This window comes from Harpegnathos saltator, unplaced genomic scaffold, assembly GCF_003227715.2.
Source record: "Harpegnathos saltator strain DR-91 unplaced genomic scaffold, Hsal_v8.6 scaffold844, whole genome shotgun sequence".
Lineage (NCBI taxonomy): Eukaryota > Metazoa > Arthropoda > Insecta > Hymenoptera > Formicidae > Harpegnathos > Harpegnathos saltator.
This window is the reverse complement of record NW_020230698.1, coordinates 1,710,534-1,732,123: the sequence shown is the minus strand read 5'-3', so window position 1 is coordinate 1,732,123 and position 21,590 is coordinate 1,710,534. Positions and strand designations below refer to the sequence as shown.

At 52.2% G+C, this 21,590-nt stretch overlaps 1 protein-coding gene across 2 annotated transcripts in view; it reads left to right on the top strand.

The window, feature by feature from the left end:
- Nucleotides 1-239: 239 nt before the first annotated feature.
- The window catches only part of kn (EBF transcription factor knot), a 102,710-nt gene continuing 81,359 nt past the window's right edge, over nt 240-21,590 (top strand). For both annotated transcript variants that reach the window (XM_025307278.1, XM_025307277.1), the window contains exons 1-4: nt 240-654; nt 8,815-8,968; nt 15,133-15,196; nt 19,932-19,987. In XM_025307278.1, coding sequence (XP_025163063.1) covers nt 584-654; nt 8,815-8,968; nt 15,133-15,196; nt 19,932-19,987 — 345 coding nt within the window. In that variant the 5' untranslated portion in view covers nt 240-583. The remainder of the gene's footprint in view (nt 655-8,814; nt 8,969-15,132; nt 15,197-19,931; nt 19,988-21,590) is intronic.

The window sequence follows — 21,590 nt, the reverse complement described above, 5'->3', positions numbered from 1 at the left end:
GCAGCCGCGGAGCGACGCGACGACGCCGTCAGTGGTGAGCGGACGTTCCGTGCACCGGCGCCGCGGCTCACACCGGCCGCCGATCTCGTTCCCGGTGCTGCTGATGGCAGCGATTCATGCGCGGTCCTAAGAAACACGCGATAACGTGCGCGCGCTAATTTTGACGGTCTGATTCAGCGGGGAGTAGGCGCGACGACCAGAGGAAGAGAGAGAAAGAGAGAGAGAGAGAGAGAGAGAGAGAGAGAGCGAGAGAGAGAGAGAGAGAGAGAGAGAAAGAGAGAGTTTCCGCAAAGAGTGACAACGCGAAGAAGGAAGCCTGTTGCCCCAGGAGAGTCCGTACGGCCTCACCACGCGGTCCGACGAGTGGAGCGGTCTCCTGCCCAGCTCCACGATCGTGGGTGCTGGGGGGTCGCCATGGCTCGGACTCGGCGCAGGGGGTGGTACCGGGGCCACCACGGGGGGCGGAAGTCCCGTCGAGCTCGAAGGACACTGGGGTCGCAAGCTGTACGGCGCGAGTGTGGCACCGCCACCCCCGCCGCCGCATCATCATCCGCGGGCACCGTTAGTTTTCGCGCCTCAGGACATGAGGCAGATACTCAAGGAGGAACCGGTGCCACGTGCTTGGCCGCAGCCCGCCCTCGCCGACAACGGAACGTGAGTACACGGCGTCCGTTTTTCACTTTCACCTTGTCTCGCATGTGAGAGGGGTGGGGGGGAGTAGAGTAAAGTAGAGAGGAAAGAGAGAGAGAGAGAGAGAGAGAGAGAGAGAGAAGAAGGTTGTCGATGATCCGCGAGGTTCAGTTGTTAATCCGCTTGACCGACAAAGACGCGATACAGAGAAGCCACGTGTAACGTTGACGCGAAAGAATGTTGTCTGAGAAACAACCCCCGCTGACTTCGATTTGATCGAGAACACATTTCGGGCAGCCACCAAACCGCGGAAAGGGCTCACAGCGTGATGCGTCACGTTCGGGTCGAGCTTCGGGATTTCCTCCGGGCGACGTGACTTGGGAATAAGCGTAGCGCGCGACGTCGTGCCATGACGTTGCAAACGAGGATTTTCAGGGAAAGGTGCAGAGAGAAAGAAAGTTTCTCAAGATGACAGCTTCTTTCAATGGTCGCGCGCGCGTGAACGAAACGCTTTGTCGACGCGCGCTGAAATTTTCGCCCGTCGTTATTTCGCGCGGAAATGATACATTGATACGTTGAAAAACGAAATCGCGGGTTATAAATTATTAAAGGCGCGCATGCTGTTACCTCGTTGCACGTTCGTCCGAACCGGGCAAAATGTTGATTGCGCAGCGCTAACATCGTTAAACGCGCTTTTAATCTTTAACCTGGTTAAACAATCGCCGGCCGGAGGTCGCGCGACGACGAATTTAACGGGAGGCGCGATGAAATCCACAAAAACGCCCCGGAATAACGCACGTCTTCCGTGGAAGTTCGAGGCGTCGCTTGCCGTCGGATCGCGCGGCGAGCTGTATCCCTGCGCGCCACATCGCCGTCCCGAGGCCATTCGGCGCTCGTTAAAATTGTAAAAAGGCTGTAAATACCGCACGACGGGTGCGCGAGCTGCGAGTTTCAGCGGAGCGATAAATATCGACGCATTCGAGCCGAAGAAGAAAGAAAGAGCGAATGACAAGGCGCGCACTCTTACAGCCGCTTTTCCGCAAGATATTATTTCCCTCCAGTATCGCCGGACGTGTGCGCTTGCTTGAACGTACGAATCATTCTGGGGGTGTCTCTTCGGCGTCATTGGAGATATCCCGGCACGTCCCGTAGAAGACAACAGCGCCGACAGCCGACAGCCGGCAAGAACGGCCCTTCCTCAGCGTCGACGTCGCTTGACTTTCGTGCCGCGAAAACAAATACTCGCTTTATCCTCTGCGCGTGCGACAGAGATAGATAGGAAGAGAGAGGGAGAGAGAGAGAGAGAGAGAGAGAGAGAGTGAGAGTGAGAGAGAGAGAGTGAGAGAGAGAGAGAGAGAGGGAGAGAGAGAGAGAGATCATACCGTCTCGAAGTGGCGCACACGTCCTCGCATTTGGCGAACGATAAACCGTGCTTTATTGCAGCCTCGCTTAAGGGATTTGTACGACGTGCAAACGACGAAGGTACAGATACGACGACTCGAGAAGGTAAACCGGCGCGGTGGGTCGGACCGGGTTCGCTAATCCAATAGCGGTTCTCTTAACTAACCCCTTCCCTGCGAGCGCAACGTGACACGGGGACCGACCGGAATCGAGTTAATGTAATTGAGAATTTTAGCGCCTTTTGCTCATCGCCCGTCCCGTACTTTCTCCCTCGTTCGCCCGATCATTCTTCCTCCGGGCTATCCGCCGGCGCGCGGCTGACCTTCCCCGCGAGAAGAAAGGCAAATAGACCCCGGCGCGGCGCTCCCGTCGCCGTCCCGCGGAAAGCAAAGCGCGCGGGATTTTATTGCACCGCTGGCTGTTGCAGACAGAGAAAACGACGCGTCGATTACTTGCGGATCGTGTCGAGCGCGACGGACGTGTCGTCGATCTGCGCTGCGGAGTAGTCGCGAACGAGAGAATCGGCAAGGATTCGGGCCGCGCGTTCGCGAATTGGCCTCCTCCTTGACTCACGCATCGGCGAGACACGAAATCGATGCTTTCCCAAAAGTCTACGAACGTTACAGCGCGCATGAGCCATTCATTAACCTGGCAGGCAAAGTTCACGCCGGAAACGAACTTTCGACACACCTCAAATGGCTCTCACAGACCTTCAGCGCGCGAGTCCTTGCGTGCGTTATTATACACCAAGTCACGTGGGGGAACAGGGAGAATTAAAAACAAGAACCGTTTGTCGCGAGAAACATTGATTAAGCGCGAGAGGAGGACGCGCCGATGACTGACGGGGGAATCGCGCCTGATGAAACGCCTACGGCGAATAATCGTCGACTGATAATCACTGCGAGATCAATCACGACCTCGACGTCGGGCACGAGAAACGCGGCGCGGCGCGGCGCGGCGCGTGCGGATCCGCTTGCCAGTATAGGACCTAATTGAATCAATGTTGCGGCAGTCTAGGTAATCGCCCGTGGCGGGAGTTAAAAAGTCGCAAAATGTTAAGCGTCAACTTTCGCCTTCTCTCGGCACACGGCTCAAGTTGGAAAGTTTCGTTTCCCGCTGCGTGAGAGAACGGCTATAACGCCACAACTGCGTTACACCGAGATCGGACTGGGTGGGGTCCGTACGCGAAACTGTTTTAAAACTCCCGCGGAGCTGGCATAAACTCTCGCGCTTTTTAAAAACCCCTAAAAAAGTTATCCACCTAATGAAGCAGTAAACCATCGCGCACCGCGCAAGGTACTGTTGCACGCCCGTTGGAAACGATGCCCTTCTCGCGCGCGCGCGCGCGCAAGAGAGAGAGAGAGAAAGAAGGAGAGAGAAAGAGAGACAAAGCGGTGAGCTCAAGAGGGCGGAGAGCCGCGAGGGAGAAAATCGCCATCGATTCGCTGTCGAAACGACGACGGATCCGATCGCTGAATCGCGCGTGAAATCCGCCGTGCGGCCGCGATGTTTTCGCGAAGTCGCGCCGGAACGCTTCCGAATTATATCGATCGCGCTTTATAATTTCAAGACAAACATCCACCCAAATGTTGAATATTTAATGCGCAACTAACGATTAATGTGCTTTAACGCGGCGCGCGGGCGTGTGTGTATTTGCTTAAACTTAATTAAAATATGCGAAAATTATTTATTATGACGGGAGCTCTCGTGCGGAATATTTGCGAAATACACGCACGCGCGCGCGCGAGGGTGTTAATAACTAATTGGATTTTTACGCGGCCACGGAGCTGCGATGAAACATAGCACCAAATTGAACAACGTTCGCGGTAACGCACACCGGTAGCAAATTACATTCGGATATATTACAAATTGCTCATTATCTCCGCACGCATTATGATCGCGTTGGGCGCGAGCGTAAACACACACACACACACACACACACACACACAAAGAGAGAGAGAGAGAGCAGGGGGAGAGGAGAGAGGAAGGGAAAGGGGGCGAGGAAGCCAGAGACAGAGAGGAGAGCGCGCGCTTCGGTTAACTCGCAATAACTAACGCCCGACGGCGCGCGCATTACCCGCGGATTTATTGTAATTCTCTACGATTGCTTTATCCGCGAATTCGTAACCATATCGGTGGCTACGTATTATCCGCATATTTCGTCCATAATGCATGGCGCGCAAACAGCAGAGGTCGCGGCTCCTGCATAAAGTAGAGACGATACATCGATCGATCGGTTACATCCGGCAATCCGTGCGCCTCCTCGTCGAGGTTTACGCTTTTCGTTCTCTGTCGCCGTCCTCGTTGCTGTTGTCTCGTCGTCGTTTAAATGTCGATTACGTCGTTACCGCGGTGCCGTCGGTCCCGCGGACTTGGCCGGCGACGGGGAAAAAGTCACCGGCCGCACAATTTAGCTCCCAACACGACTTAATAAAGCGCCCACGACTCTCTCCTCTCGTAATAACTCGGTGTTCGCACGCTTCGTAAGCGCGCACGCGAGCGTTCTTTTACGCCCGTCGTACGATTGCAATTTGTACACTCGTCACCCGCCCTCTCATCCCTCCAACTTTCTCTAACGCTCCCACTCATTTTCTCTCTCTCTCTCTCTCTCTCTCTCTCTCTCTCTGTCTCTCATTCTCGCGAACTGGAAAACGCAGGCCGTATCTTCGTTCGCATATTCCGAAACGCGCGTCGCGCGCGCTTTAGAACGATATCATAGCCGATCGATCGGAATCTGCAAATCGAATCGCACGGGCCCGCTTTAGTCGGCCGCGAAAGAATAATCGCGCGGTGGGATAGCGTGGCGGCGGCGGCGGCGGCGGCGGCGGCGGCGGCGGTGGCGGTGGCGGAGGGAATCGAATGATTCGCAGGTGCCGGAACGAGCGGCGTTATCTGCAAGCCGAAAGCGCACGCGTGGCAAATTGCACGCACGAATACAGTAAACGCGAATGGAGCCCGTAATTATCACCTCTCTCTCTCTCTCTCTCTCTCTCTCTCTCTCTCTCTCTCTCTCTCTCTCTCTCGGCGTCGCTCGTCGGCGAGACGAGCAACGCACGGGGGGCGCCGGCATAAACGCGTAAAGCGCACGTTATCCGCGCGTACATGTATTTGTACGGCGCGTTTGTGTCGCCGTGAAAACGCACCCCCCGACACATTCGCGCGGTACTGCCGAGAGAGCGGGAAGAGTGCTGCAAAAAGTCGGCCGTTTCAGCCGAACCGATATATTGCCGAAGACGTATCGACGCGGTATCGGCATGTAATCAGGATCATACGGCGAGTTTAGTGTTGCGTTTTCTGCGCCTGCCGGATTTACGCGTCTCGACTCGCCGCTCGGATCGTTCGAGGACAACGACGCGACTGAACGCGACGGATGAGTTCAAACGTTCGTCCACCTGACAGTGGAGCCTCGTGTGAGGCATGATGAGACAACGATATAAGAATGGATCTGTACACACTAGGAAAAATGTATTGTTGCGCGAACGAAAATTTTGTTGTAACAACAAAATAATTTGGTTAAAATATGCCCAACAAAACTGTTTAGCTCCTGTAAACAAATATCTTTGTTTACGGTTTGTTCGTATAACGTAATACTTTTGTTATAGCAACGAAAAAAGCTTTAACTATATGAATTTTGTTAAAGATACTACAATTTTTTCTTAATATATAAAATCTAAATTTTAGTGCACAGAAAGACAAAATAGTATCCATTAGGCATTATTTTAGTTTATGTAAAATAATATTTCGTTATTATGTAATTTTTATGGATAAAATAACTAAAATGCTTAATTTTTATATACGAAGTCTAAGAACAAAATCACTTGGTCCAGAGAACAAAGCAGAAAAATATATTTAGTTGAGACAACTAAATATTTTGTTATATAAAACAAGATATTTGGTTGCTATTAAAAAATGCCTAAATTAAACAGTTTTGTTAAAGATACTAAATTTTCTTTCCTAGTACACGGAGACTGCGCTTTCCCGACATATCGTATTTTGGCCCGAATTTCGATCTCCATCAATATTCCATCCCGCGTTAATTTCATACTTTCAAGTTATATCAAGTTGTATATTTGACCCGCAAATTTTTGCCGAGAGGCACAGTTTTCTCTCGAGAGTCCCTACTCTCGAGAGTAGCAAAATTATATTTTCCGTCATTTAGAGGCGTCGACCGGATTTTTGGAGAATTCAGGTCGAAAGCAGAGTCAGAATTTCGGGTTGGGTTCTCAAACAAGAGGTTTGAAGACAAGACGTAAAGGACAGCTATATTCCCCCTCCCATAGACACGCTTTCTTCGTCTTTTCCCGATAGGAGTGAAACTGAACAAAGATCGAGCGTGCTTGTGCGACCGGCACAGACCGTCCTTTCCAGATGCAGTCTTTTATCCTTTTCTCCCCAGGCTCTAGTAGAGGAGCGCTGAATCTGTGTCCAAGTCGATGATAAAAACAATCGAAAGGAAGCTAAAAAATACAGCCAGCGCGCGGATATTACAGTCCAGTAAAAAGAAAAGCATCAATGCAAAATATATCCATGAAGTCAGGATGCGCATCATTTGCTTTAATAGTCCAAATAAATAATCCAACTCGGACTATTAAATATCTTGATAGTTTTTCTTTTATCGGAACATAACACTCGTACGTAGACTCTTATCGGCCCCATCTCCTCTAGTCTTGATCGTACAGCAAAGAGCCTCCGCTTCATTAGATCGAGGAAAGATTCTGAACTGGTCAAATGGGCGGGGTAGCGGCTAATCTAACAGTGGCAAATGGAGAAACTGTAAGGACGCGGGTAGGGCCGCGTCAAGGCCGTGGAATTTCGCACCGAAGGCAATTTCTTCGTGGAGCAATTTGCGCGCGAACACACACACACACACACACACACGCACGCACAGGCACAGGCACAGGCGCAGACACGTACGCGCGCCGGTGTGTGCGACCGCATACGCACTATTGTCATATTAGCGATACGAAGTGCGGGCGCGTATGCGCGGTTTTCCGCAATCCTCGATAGTCGGGCGGAAAAGGCGTGATAGTGGTGGTGGAGCCGACGCGTGGGTGATAATATAACGGTGCGGCGGGACGTGCCTACACGTTATGTAGGAATTGGTGCATGGCAAACGGGGCAAAATAATCGGACGTCGAGAGTTATGGGGCGCGAACCGGCGGCCGGTTAATCAGCCACCGATAATTATCGACACGGGCAGTACATCACTCCCCTTCCTCCCCGGCAGCGTGTGTCCACCACCCTTGCTTGCAGCCTCCCCGCGCCGCGAGCCCCCGCGGCCGTCCACGCCGCCCGCTCGCGCTCTCAGCCGAAATCCCGCGTTGCAACCCCTTGCAACCGACCCCTCGCGTCGACTGCCCCCCTGCGCCCTGCCCTCTACCTGCCGGCGGCTCGGCGTCCCACCACCTGGCGTGACAAACGCACCGCCGATACCATCATTTATTTCGCAAATGTGCTGCAAAACTGCCGCTATTCATTTTCGGTCCAGTCGATTCAGTTTTCCGCTCCGAGGGTCCGCCCTGATGGCCGCGCGCGCGCACGCAGTCTCTGTGCAGTCGTGCGATGGTTTTATCGTTTCGCGACGGCCCGGCGCCGATAACGCGATTTCTCGGCGCTTGATTTTTAACCGTGAGCCCAGCGCGATATACGCCGCGCATGAAAGGATTCCTCGATATCGGCGTAGCGCGCGTTTGACATTCGCAGCCGAAAAGTTTCCAACGAAATTTCCACTTTGTCTCTGCGCCCTGTCTCCCTGAGAGGGCAAGAATTCGGTAATGAGCGCGGAGAGGCTTGAATGCTCATTTGCCGCTTGCGCTTCGGTCGGAGGAGACGGGATTTCTGATCCTCGCGACCGAATCGCGGCTTCGAAAGGAGCAGAAATTCCGCACCCCTGAGCGAGGACGCATTCGCCTCGCGTTCGTCGCCGCGGAAGTTCACCGCCGAGCTTTTTCTCCGCGGGCGGAAGGACGGGGTGATCCGTGCGACACAATCGAGCCAATGTCAATAGGAATTATCGCGCGATTACGGCCGATGGCCGCGCGACTCGTGGACGGCCGAGTAACGACGGAATAATGGGCGACGAGAAACTCCGGAGTTTTACGAGATCAGTACCGAGAGCGCGGTGCGCGCACGCGACGCAACGTACTCGAAAAGGGGACTTTCTGTGCCATTACTCAAAGATGGCAGTGGAGTCCGGCGGCCTAATCTCGGCACATGAGACCTTAATGGGATTTTAAGGCGTCGAGGCCACCTGCGCGCTTCCCCACGCTCGACCTCGTTTGTCTTTCCTCTCTACCGGTTTGGGCATTCTTATTGCACTCAAGGACGAGACTGATACACGTCTTTGACCCCGCGATATATAGAACACCGCTTAATCGTTCCACTTGGCTTCAAAGACCGTCGAAATGCCAAGCACCTGTACATGTCGGCGGCCTCGTGATAAGAAACAAATATGTATAAATTGATCGCAAGTGCGTATATAAATTGACAAATTGGCCGAATCGTGCGCGGCAATGGCCACCTGAGAGAGAGAGAGAGAGAGAGAGAGAGAGAGAAAGAAAGAGGAAAGGAGAGGAGACGATCGCGAGCAAGTTGGAGATTGATCATGCGACGTCGATTTCGTCAAGATTCGCGAGATACCTGACCGTCGGCGCGATGATGCCACTCGTTGCATCGCGATACAAAATGAGACAAGTCTGAGACAAGTGCGAGACTTAGAAGAAGGCAGTAAGAAACGCGTTTACGGTAGGACGATTGTAAAACGTCGCGTTTGATTGATTACAGGGTCGGCGTGGGCCGGGCGCATTTCGAGAAGCAACCGCCGAGTAATCTGAGGAAGAGCAATTTTTTCCATTTCGTAATCGCCCTTTACGATCGACACGGCCAACCGATCGAGATCGAGAGGACGTCGTTCATGGGCTTCGTCGAGAAAGATCAGGTAATGGTTTCTGCTATTACGCTCGCCCACGAGGGCGCTTCGCACGCCGTCCTTAACACTTCCACCGTCCGCGTCCGGCCGATTGATCCGTCGATGCGATAACTACGGCGCGCGAGTTACTGTCTTAAATCGTGATGGCGCGAGAAATGATCCGCGACCCCTCCCCGGCGACCGGCTGAAAAAGCTTGAGAAACCCGGTCGCGTCGAAACATTTTTCTCCCGGAGACGCGCGAGCGAGCGAGCGAACGACGATAAAGGATCGCGGCGGCGCGGCGGCGACGGCGGCGAGTTTGTGAGAACCGGTGGAAATGAGCGACGATAGCGGATGATAAGTTCGGAATTTCAATGCTTCGCCGCTAACCGCGACGCGCTCCCGTGAGGCCGGATGGAAAAAACGGAGAGGAGGCCCTTTATGACGCCGGGGAATATCGTGCGAGCGCGCACGCGCGCGCTTATCTCGATAATTGCCGTTTCCATCGGGGCTGCGGCGTCAAATATTAAACAGCAACGCCTACGCGTACGTACGAGCGCGTAAGCGTATCGATAGTCCGTGGAATCCATATCCGGCGCCTCTTTTCCGACAATTAGCCGGACAAGCGAAAATCCATCGGCCGCCGATGAGAAATGAACGGCGCGCGCGATGCAGGATCAAAGGGATGGTCACGCGAAGCGAATGACCTAGGAATAATAAAGGAGAAAGAGAGAAAGGGCGAGAGGGAGAGTGAGAGAAAGGAAGAGTGGGAGAGGGGGGAGAGAGAGAGAGAGAGAGGGAGAGGGAGCCCTTCGACCGCTTCCATGTCCATGCTCGCGACGTATCTTCGATCGAAGATTACGCTCCGCCGGGCGTTTGTTAGCCGGGCGCGCTCGTGCGCGAAACACGTCGGCCTCTCCGAGAAATTACCGTAATTGCCGGCGATACAGTCCGCAGCTAATTATTTAGCAGTACATACGATAAATTCCGTCACACGTTTGTGTGTTTCATCGAGCGTTGCCACGATCGCGTACGCGCCAGAGAGGACTGCGCCAGCAGGCACACTACGACCGATTATCAGAAACTGTGCCTTTTCCTCTCGGCGGTAAAAACTAAGTCTGCGCGAAGTGCTGGTCGATTCAGGTCGATCGCCACGTCGGAAACTATCCAGATTGAGACACGGGTAGATTTTATGCGACCGTTCGGGCCGCGCGAAATCCTCCTGTTTGTTTCCCTCTGATGCGCGATACGGAAAACACGCGCCTCCATGAGAACGACTGATTCCGCCGGAAACACCTGGAAAAACAGCTCATGTCTAGCCGTGAAAATAGAAACTTCCTTGGTAGAAAAAAAAAAAAAGTATAAATTACGAATAAGCGGGAACGACGCGCGTGGTAAATGAACGCGATGGATTTACGCGATGAAAATACGCCGACAGCCGCCGCGCCGTATCGTTCGATTTCTCATCTCGCCCGATCACTGCGGCCACGACAACGTGACGGACGCGGACGCGATGCTTGAAATTGCACCGGGCACCGCGCCGACAGCTGCAAATCCGAGTTCCGCTCGCGAGGAGTTATCGCGGGAAACGATCGCCGCGACGACCCCGAAAGAACGCCCTGAAACGGGACGCGATTGTCAGCGTTCGGTCATCGTTAGAGCTCCGCTTTCTATTGGTCAATTAGTACAGCTGTTTAAGGAGAAGTTAACTGCCGCCGCGAGCGCGAGCGCGCGCGCGCGCGCGTCCATTCTTGCGCAAGAGAAATCGTTACGTATCAAGAGATACCCGACGCGCGCGCGGGACAAACGAGCGGGCGCGGATTTGCACGAGTAATACACATCTCCGGTATGTGTGCGCACAAGAAGAACCAGTATACGGCCGCGCGCGCTTTATGGCGCTACATCGAGGATCGATCGATCAGTACGCAGTACGTACGTAGCGACGTATGTGAGGGGCGCGCGGGGGACCGCGGGCCACGTACGCGCGCGAACGGCACCGCCGAATAACCGACCAGGAAATCCAGATGCACGGCACGCGGACGAGCCAAGGTCCACGCGCGTATAAATTATCGAAACGTAATCCCGACCGTAACCTCTGGAATTCTGCGGCGAGCCCCGCAGGATATATCGACGACGCTCTGTCGGAAGTCCCTCTATCTCTCCCTCTGTCGTCCTCTGTCTTTCGCTTTCTCTTCCAGCTCGGCGCCCCCGGGCTCTAACGAGGTACACCCACTAATAAATCTATCCACCATAAATCGTCGGCTCTAATTCGACAGCGGGGACCGTGATCGCGTTTGGATCGCGTCGTCGGACGTGCGATCTCGCGCGCGCGCGCGCGCGCGCGCGGCTTTAAGAACGCCGCTCGAGACCTCGCGCGATGGAAAGTTTCACGGCTTTGGCCTGGAATTCGTCGCCTCGCGATCAATTGTCCGCTCCGAGAGTGCCGCGACGAAGCGAGAAAAGTCCCTTTAATATCGTGTGTGGTATGACGTATGATGATGATTTTGCATAATTGCCGATTAAATTATAATGAGCCGTCGGATAGTACAGTCAGACAATAAAGAGGCAGCGCAAGATGTCGATTGCGAAATCGCGTTTAATAAATATGACACAAATCGAAAGCTTTAAAAAAGTGTTCTTTTCAATCTGTGTTACGTCTATTACACGGAGAAAAGATTGTATTAAAATTAAAGTAATATTTGTTCGAACACGACTGTGAACACATTTATTCAAATTAAGCGACTAATTTCTAAAATTAAATACAGAGGTTCTGAATGTGAAACTTTTTTCTCGAATTTTGGAAAATAATTGCTTAATTAAAATAAATGTATTCACAGACGTATTCGAACAAATATTTGTTTAATTTTGATACAATTTTTTCTCAGTGCAAATGTAATTTCGCGAAACTGATGCTTTGCTGTGGCTTTATAAACTTTACTAATCATCTTATCTCATATCGATGTGATTGAGCAAAGAAAGATGCAAGAGTAGCATTCGTAATCGAGTCGTATTCGAGATTGTCTTAAATTCACCTCACAAAACGCTGCACGGACCGGAAAACAATTTTGTTAATGAAACCAAGTGGAAAATTTCATTTTACTGACAAAAAATATTCTAACTAAAAATAGTAGTTTTCTAAAATCAGTCATTTCAATCAAGTTTGAATACCAGCAGAATTATCAAACGAATCGTATCGACAACAGAGACACATCACCTCAATTACCCGAACTGACAATGAGATCTCTCTTTCCCTGTACGCGCTTTTCGCACAGCCGACCGTAAAGTTTGCATTCGATCCTGTCCGGTCGACACCGACCGGATTCGCGAAACTTCAGGAAACCGCAAAAGATTGCGTAACGTGACGCACAAGCGCCCGATTAATTATTCGCATCGCGATGAATGTTCGTCGACGGTCCCCCTCGCTCCCGGCGTCCTCCTTTTCCCGGAGCCATCTTTTCTCGTGAGAATCTATAACGTTCCGGTCGTTCTCGCCCCCTCTCCACTCGCTCTACCCCCGCCTAGCCTGACCTTATAATACGTGCATAATTTACGTTGTCGGGACAGTTGCATCGCGTGGCCTCCCTATTAATTAGGGTCATGCACCGCGGACATGCATCAACCTCGTGCCGAGTACCGTTTGTACCTCAGTTCACGCATCTCCTCCTCCCCCGGTCCATCGCCGGTCTTAATCGGAATTGTGTATTTTATCACAACTACCGCGAGAACATTCGTGTCAAGCGTCTCAATTATAGTCGTTGCTTGACAGCAGAGAAAAACTGCAAAAGCCATGGAAGACATACGACGCAATAGAAGGCAAATAATTAAATCTTACATATAATCATATAATTAACATGTAATTAGATCTCGCATAAAAATTTCCTGAGACCTAATCTGATCGGCATTTCACAAAGAGAATTCTCACATTAATCCATAAAGTGTTCGATAACGTGTCGTCTCGTGTCTCCTAAGTACTTAATATCTACCGTAGAAAATCCAAAACATGCGAGAAAGTAAGAGCAGGTAAACCGAGTCCCACTAAGCTACAAACCGACGCTCGTCCGCGCCCGCACGCTCCCCGGAAATGGACGCTCTAAGTAAATATCTGGCGTCTCCTCCTCGTCCCGTCCGCTTTTTGTTCGTGTTTAATTAAAAAGCAGTCAGCGGAGGAAGAGAGAGTGGCTCGACCTATCCGCGTATATATCTGATTAACGTCCGCCGTGCGCCGGACGAATTTAGAGATTATATGGTCGCGACGACGCGAACGCCGACGACAGGACAGGAAAGAGCTTAATGCGTGCGCTCACGGAGCGCGCGAACGCGAGCGCAACCGGGGAAAAAAGGGAAGAAAGACGTTGCCGGTCGTCCGATCGATCCAAGTAGGACCGATTATATCCGATGAAGCGGGAGGGCGGACGCGAACGGAGCCCGGCTTCGTTAGAAAAATGATCGCTCTCCCCCGCGTACGTTCGCTCGCTCGCTCGCTCGCTCACGGAGAAATCTCGCGATGGATTTATGCGGTTTTCTTATCCACGTCGGCTATTCTCATGCTTAAGCTGATAAGCCTAGTAATCCGCCGATATCTTCAGCGGAACTCGCGCACGTCAAAATGAAACAGTCGCGTTCGGAATACACGGTGGATCAGGGGAGTCTCGGGGTCTCGCTCGCGCACGACGAACGTAAAATATTCAAGTGCAACAGGCGTTAGTAAAGGCTCCTCTAAATTTTGTCACATCGAAACATTGCTGTCATGCCGTAAGTACCGTTTCTACGCGGAGAAAGTTTGTACTCGCGTGTACTCTGGGATGGAATATTCATACTCTTTACAATTTAATTGATTAATAAACGATGAGCGAGTAAGCTCGTGGTGAAAATAAATCGATAGATTAATAGTGTACGTCTTAAGCTTGATTGTCACAAAGTCGATTTTGCAGTTTGAAAATGTAGTTTATACATGTTGCCAAGTTTATTCTTTTATTATAATTTATTGTTCCAGCATTTATACTATGGTTTTTAATTTTACTCGAGACTTGTTATAGCCGATAATAGATTAAAATGTAAAATTCCGAGTAAGAGTATCAGTTGACTTATCAAACAAAAACGGGTGCAATTGTCGCAAATTGTAAACATTGTTCGCTACAAGATATAAAAATATATACATGAAATATTTTCCCAAGCTACTTTCAAATGTTCTAAATAACACGATTATATTCTAATCAAACAAGTTACATACAATACAAATACGATCGCGCTCTCTCAGTGCGCAAATGTCATCGTCGTCGCGATAAATTCTCTACGTACCCAACTTCTGTTTTATTTACAATCGGCCGCTTTCCAAGTCACTAATTAAATCGAAATGTAATCGTACGTAAAAAAAAGAAAAAAAACCCCGAGCGAGGAGTCAAGAAAGCAGAATCGCCGGGTCGGGGGAAATTCTAGATAACCGCGCTCGCGCGCACGGAGAGAGGCGGAGCGTGAACGACGAGCCGACGGAGTTTTCCAACACACATCTATGCGCGCGTATAATTACGTTAATTTGACGTGAAATCGATTCGCCACCGCCGACGTTTATCCTCGAGTCGAAAGGTCGTGCGCACGACTAAAAGTCGTGGTCGCGCGTAGCGCGCGCGCGCGCGCGCGCGCGCCGGGGGCCGGTGGTGGTCGTGGGTGTACCGACCATGATGTTCCGGGGGTAGGTAGTTGAAAATGCATTACCGCGGTCGCGGCATATGGCACGATGCACGCATGACTCGTCAACGGGGCAGGATGATAATTATGCATCGCACGCCATACGTAATGGCATGGCTCTTACCGGCGCATCAAGAAATTAATAATTAGCGTGAGGTGGAGCAGGCCGGGCGGGCGGGCCGCACAGGCGTTGCGTCACGGTGCACTTAATTAAAATAGAACAGAGCGCGAAGAACGCGAAACCGCTCGCGTACGCGAGCGTAGAGCGCGATAGAGCTAAAACGCCACGCGGACGGGCGGACGGACGAACGGACGGACGACTGGCTGGCTTCAAAGCGTCGGCGGCGGAGGTCCGCGATCAAATGAGTAGATGAATCATAAAAACAATCCAGATCCGAGCTGATTCGCGTGCAAATCGAGGCCTGTTTCGCCTCGGATTCGCGTTTCGCGATCGGAGATATGATCGCGGAGAAATCACTGTGTGTACATTGTGTGTCGCTTCTTGCAGGAATCCGAGGGCCAAAAGACGAACAACGGTATCCAGTACAGCCTGCACTTGCTCTACTCCAACGGTAAGTTGGCGGATTTTCGGCGCGCGTGACGCGCGGATCGGTCTCTCGCGGCGGCCACTCTCAAATCGCTCAAACGTGACATATTCATCGGCCGTGCGAATCGTCAACGGCCGGTGTGTGGTCGGTTTCATAATTTATTTTTCCACCTGATGCATTATGTAACGACTAACGCGCCGCGTATTTGCGCGAAATATTAACACACCCAATCCCGCGATGAAATGACGCGCGCTACGTGCTTATGTGAGCACGCGCGCGGGGGGGGGCACGCGCGTAGGCGTCGCGAGCGAAAGGGGGGACACGCCAGACTCTCGATCGGATCGATCTCTGCGAGGCGCGTATTCTCAGGGCCAGACGTGTAATAGCTTCATCCGGCGCGGCGACGACGATGACGGGCCATCGACATTCCACGCGAACACCCGGTCTCTTAGGACCGCTAAAAAGCTCCGAGGCTGGACTTTCGAGGCCCGGGCTACGCAACAGACATATTTTACGTCACACCGGCCGCGATGCGCGACAAAAAGGGCCCGAAGCAGCTTCCGTCTCTCGAAGAAGCGCCCGAACGTCGCAGGGGGACGGCGGCAGTGCGAGAGGGGGAGGAAGGAAGAAAGAGAGAGAGAGAGAGAGAGAGAGAGAAACGACAACGACAACGCGCAAAAGGGATCAAAAGAAGCGAGCGGTTCGAAGGTGGTCCGGCTGCGGAGGGGCCGCGTCCTCCCCCCAAAAACGCGCTCGCATTATGAACATATTGAAAAGCCGCAAGGCGCTATTCGCGGTTGCCCGGCTCGGGAGAGCAGCAGTTTTTCGCTCCATATACGCCGCGAGTAACGTCAACAGGCCCCGCTCCTCGTCTCTTTATCCCCCGTTCTTGCAGCCACCGCCGCCGCGAAAGCACCCCTCTCGTTCGCCTTTCTTCCTGTGTGCCTTTCCCGTCCTTCTTTTTCCCGCGACTCGCTCGCGCCGCTCACCGTTCCTCCCCCTCTTGGCCCCAGCTCGTCCCCGTTCGCCCGATCAATCAATGCAAGATTTTTGCGTTGACTGGTCCGACTGTGAGGGGCCGCGCTGCCATCTAAGGGCACTAAAACGTGTCGCGAACATCGCGAACAAGAAACAACTAACTGTTGCAAACTAAGGAATACCAAGGTGCGCGCGCGCGTTTCTTCGTCTCTCTCGCTCACGCCTTCTTTCGCCGTTCGCAGTCTGGCCAGCGCGGTTCTCTGCACGTTCCGCGAGGGAATCTCGTCTACTCGCTCTCGTGCCCTTGCTTCTCCTTATCGTCATGCAATTTTCTACGTACTTTCTTCCGAACGCGACGTTGTCCGCGCGATTTCGTCCCAGCCGGAATTTTGCGTATCGGGATTCTCATCGGCGCGAGCGCGAAAAAGGCTTGCCCGGCGAAGCGGGAACCGCGTTGAGGGAATACTTAAATATGACGAATCTCCGAGAGAGCATATTTGCGCGTGCCTCGCATTCAAATCCCGCCCTCCTCCCTCTAGTAATTAACGCTGCAAGTCTTTACGATTTTATCGCGTCGGTTTTTCCGCCAAATTTCCTCTCTCTCTCTCTCTCTCTCTCTCTCTTTCACGCCCCTAATTTATATACACGTTCGCAAATCCACCGATTAAACTCGCGTATTGGAGAAACCAAAGTTTTCTCCCTCTCTCTCTCTCTCTCTCTCTCTCTCTCTCTCTCTCTCTCTCTCTCTCTCTCCCTCTCTCTCTCTCCCGCTGCCAACGATATAATCGGATATCCGAGCGGAAGGAGAAACAGCGGACTCGCAGTCGGCCTACATGTCGTCGGCTACACGCGCTCTACTCGCAAGAAACTCCGAGGGGGACACTCGCGAGAGAATCACTCGCGCAGTCATCGAACACGATGATGTTGCCGGAGTTTATACATTGTCGCTCGCGAGACTACCGCGCTCTTACCGCGCGCTAGTCATGCCCTTTACGGTCCATCGCTACATCAGCACTCAGCGCGGCTCTGATTTATGCGCCGGCTCGCAGATCGGCCTGTCGTGTTCGCATCGCTGTTTATAAAAGTTTCATACGCGAAATACTCGGCCGTGCACGCGCGCCCGCGCGCCGCTCTTATACCCCGGAGACAAATTGGAGCGCGGACATGTTCCATCTCCCTCTCTCCCTCCCTCCCCCCCCCTCTCTCTCTCTCTCTCTCTCTCTCCCTTTCTCCCAGTCTACCGTTATCCACTGGCAGATCCGCCATCAAGTGTCCCCGTGCGCATCACCGATCGCCCGACCAGGCAATAAATCTATAATTAAATAATAAATAAGGAGCGCTCCCTAACCGTTCCAGTGACGACGGGCTCTCGCCCATATCGGGTCGCTACTCCTTTTTGTCATCGCTCGCTCTCCTGCTGCATCTTCGCGTGCTCCGTTTCCTCTTCATCCTCTTCCTCCTCCTCCTCCTCCTCGCCCTCGCCCGCGTCGTCTACCTTTTTCTGCACGTTTCTCCGGCCGCGGTTGCACACACGAGCGATATGGAAGATACGCCACACGCATACACGAGGACGAAAACGGTAGCACCTGGTGAGATAGAGACGGAGACGACGCCGGAGGAACCTGCGTTAAGACCGCGGAATATCGCGGTGCATAATAAGAGCACGGTTGATCAAGGCTCGCCGATCCGATGGACGCGGCCCAGCGGTGCGTCCGCTTCTTCACGGGATGCCGTTTTTCTTCCGCACCGCCGGCGCGAACCCGGTCGCCTAGTTATGCTAATGCTGGCCGATCTAAACTTATTTGCCTCCGCATAGCGGGACGTGACATGCGAGTCCTCTTCTTACACAGCGCGTTCTTCAACGCTTGCCTTTATCGTCACTTCGAGTCGAATCGCGAAGTGCCGCCGCCCCGGCGATAAGCTCGACGCGCGGCATTCCGCGCGCGCGCGTGATTACATTCCGAGTCCCTCCGAACCGGTGCGGAATGCATCGCGGTCCGCGACGATGAGTTTTTCTCCGTCATGCTCTTGACGCTACCCACGTGGTCCTTTCTTCCGTTTTTAATGATCAACGTAGTCTACATACGAATGCGTTGCTAGAAAATTACTATTCAAACCTCGGTACGAATAGGAAAGCAATGTTGTTCGTTTTCATTTCAAAGGTCGAAGGTCAATTTAACGGCACATTGCGATTCTTACACCGTAAGATTATAATTCTGCATAATTATAATCGCAATTATGATTTAATTAATTTCTAAATTCACGTGCATTATATATATATTTATAGGAAATAATTATAATTTAATCGCAATTCGAAGAATGAGAGGAATTACTTCCCCGTTCGTTGGAATAATTTTATTCAACGGAGAAATCAAAGACATCCCGCCATTTTTCCGCGAGAGACACCCACAATCGCAATTCGCGGTGCGTCCGCCGAGGCAAAGCGACCAACTTCCTACTTTCGTATCGGATCATTGCCGATTAGAATTCTCGCGGCGGAGAAAACCAGATATTCCGGCGGAAGCTCGCATCAGTTATTCGGTCAGTTTAGCGTCGGCCCGTATTTGCAAATCCTGACATGGCCACGGATACGGTAAACCGGTTGACTGCGTACGTAACTTCCGGTAAAGCCGCGACGGTTTCTCGAGGTAATTTGTGAGCTAGTTTCGAGCCGGAGTATCGTAATCCGCAATAACGTTATGCGGCGTGAGCCCGGACCTGGGCGCCCGCCGGGGTCTGCGAGTCTTATGTCGGGATTACCTGGCTTACCGGGCACGCGAAGCCGGAAGCCACGGGGGTGTCTGTCCGAAATACACCCTGGGATTACCCGCTACTCCCTCAGGAAGGAAGGAAGGAACAGTTTCGAAAACTTGCAGCGCGCGCGGCCTTGGCGACCGCCGTACGTAATAGTTACGATCCACGCGGATAGCGCGCCGGTAAATAGCGTGCCGATAGGTATCGGGGGCAATTTAACCCTCTTACATCGTCCCCGCGACGGGGGGAGGGGGGGAGGGGTGGCCACGGTTCCTTTCGCGACGCGCTGATAATTACGAAAACGGAAGAGATAAAAATCACATTGCCGATCGTCGCCGCTGCGACGACCAGCGTCTTTGATCCTCTCTCCAACTGGAGCCCGGCGCGGCGTTTACCTTAAAGCGTACCGCTTGCGCGAGCTCGCGAGCACGACGGGATCGGCACGAATTCTTCAGCACAAATTTGTGCATCGATGGGAAGAAGGGCGCAATGTTAATTAGCGCATTACACGTGCGCCGTTTCTCTCGCTCTTCTTTATCGCGACGCGTATGCGATGCAAACCGCCGTCGCCGCCGCCGCCGCCGCCGCCGCCGCCGCCGCGGTGATGTCGGCTACTCGACAAAGGTTCGAAATACGCGTAAGATTGACGCAAGAAGAGAGCAGATATTGTGCATACGCGACGCCGAACGGGCAAGAACGAGCCGCTTTGTCTGTTTTGTAGCGTAGGTCGCTGTCCGCTTTAAATACGCCTCGATATGCAAGTTTTTCTCCGAAGACGCAGAATTTGGACACGTTTCCGTATCGGTCGTTCCGTTCGGCCGGCTCGTGAGCGTAGCAAATGCCTGCGCGGAACGCTTTCTTGCTTATTAACGGAGCCCTTCTTGCGCGTGTGCGAGAGAAGCGTCGTGGACTGTGTTGCATAACGATTGTATCACCTCGATGAGCTTCAATCCGCATCCGTTCGATCTAGTCGGCAAGTACTCGTCAGATCAGTATATTCATGCGCGATATGTTCTATTTGTTTCAGGTGTCAGACAGGTGCAGGATATCTATGTTAGGCTCATCGACTCCGCGACGAAACAAGTAAGTTCAAGTACATCGCGATTCTTTCCCGCTATACAAACTTTTTCTCTTAGCGTAAGGATGTCTAGCTGGAAATTAATAAACGTCTCTTTCTCAACTATGCTTTCTCCAATTTCCTATTCTTTTCTTTTCAATGTGTGCGCCATCGAGGGGAAGTTCGATCCACCCTCTCAGACATGACCAAATATTTATATAGAACCAAGATACCAAAGATACATAAAGTATTATAATACGATACATAAAATTAAATACAGTATTCCTGCAATTTATCTCAATGATCGTTATAAAAACCGAACGAAGCTACACAAGTCTGCGCGTGGACGTCTGTATCTACTTTGCTGCTGAGCACAGCCGTTGTGTTCCGATATCGCCCTGTCATTCGTGATATCTCTCGTAACGCGTCGGACCATGATCGAGGAGAGAAAGAAAGAAAGAGAGAGAGAGAGAGAGAGAGAGAGAGAGGAAGAATATCATCAAACGTCTCATTCTCGAGCGAGTCTCGTTCTCTCCTTCGACAATTCCCTTCCTTTTTTACGCGGCGACGGGATTCGTGCGAAATCGTCGTAGCGACGCGGGCGCGCGCGCGCGCGCGCGCATGTGAACGGGGGTGTTATCATCTCTGCTACAAGCACTTAATTTTCCGGGGGGTTGATTCTTACCCCTCCGGGAAAGCGGGCACACCGCCGCGCGCGCGGCTGTCCCATCCTGTTATCTGCGCCACGTGGCGAACTCTGCGCGCGACCCGCGAACCACGTGTTGTGATCCCTCCCGCAAGCGGCAGGGCCGTAGATCCCGACGCGCCGATAAGGCGCAAAGGAGGATCACAACCTTCGTGCAAACGCAAATACAACGCGCGATCACGGGCGCGATAAGTCCTTTATGCGCGTTCGAGGGTGCTTTTTAGGCTGCGGAGCCATGCGCGAGAGAGGTGTGTTTCGCACCTACGAAATGTCACGACGACATACAGAGAAACGACCGTGCCGTAAAAAGTTAGAGGGAGGGACTTCAGATAAAATAACCGGACGCGGATACGAGCAGTTTTCAACGGTTAAATTAAGACCTCGGACACTCTGCACCGTTACGTGTCGTGAGTCACGAGACTCAAGAGAGAGAAAAACAGAGAGGGAGGGGGGAGGGGGAAGGGAGACAAGAGAAGAGAGATAGAAATAACACACAGATAACAAGTTCGTCGTTCATTCGGCGCTTTCGCGGCTTCATCGATCGCTCCCGAGAGGGCCGATTTATTTAACGAGCGCCGCGAACCGTCGAATCACCTAAATAAGGACATTATCAATTCGCGAGGGAAAGTGAAAAATCACGAGGAATATTGCAGCAGCGTGTCGGTGCGGGACGAACACGGACTCTCTTGGAGATTATTTTGTTTCGTGTCGTGAGCCGGAGCTTCTCTAACGAGTTCCTATAGATACACGCTCACCATTTTAGCAAATTAAATCATCTTGGGGCTGGTCGGTTACGGAGGTAAGAAGAGGGGTAGTAATGGTAGTGGTAGAGCAGTAGGGCGAAGAAGGAAGCGGCGGAAGGACGAGAAGAGGAGGGTTGGAGAAACAGAGCTGATGTTAGTTTTAGCTGATTAAATTACTAA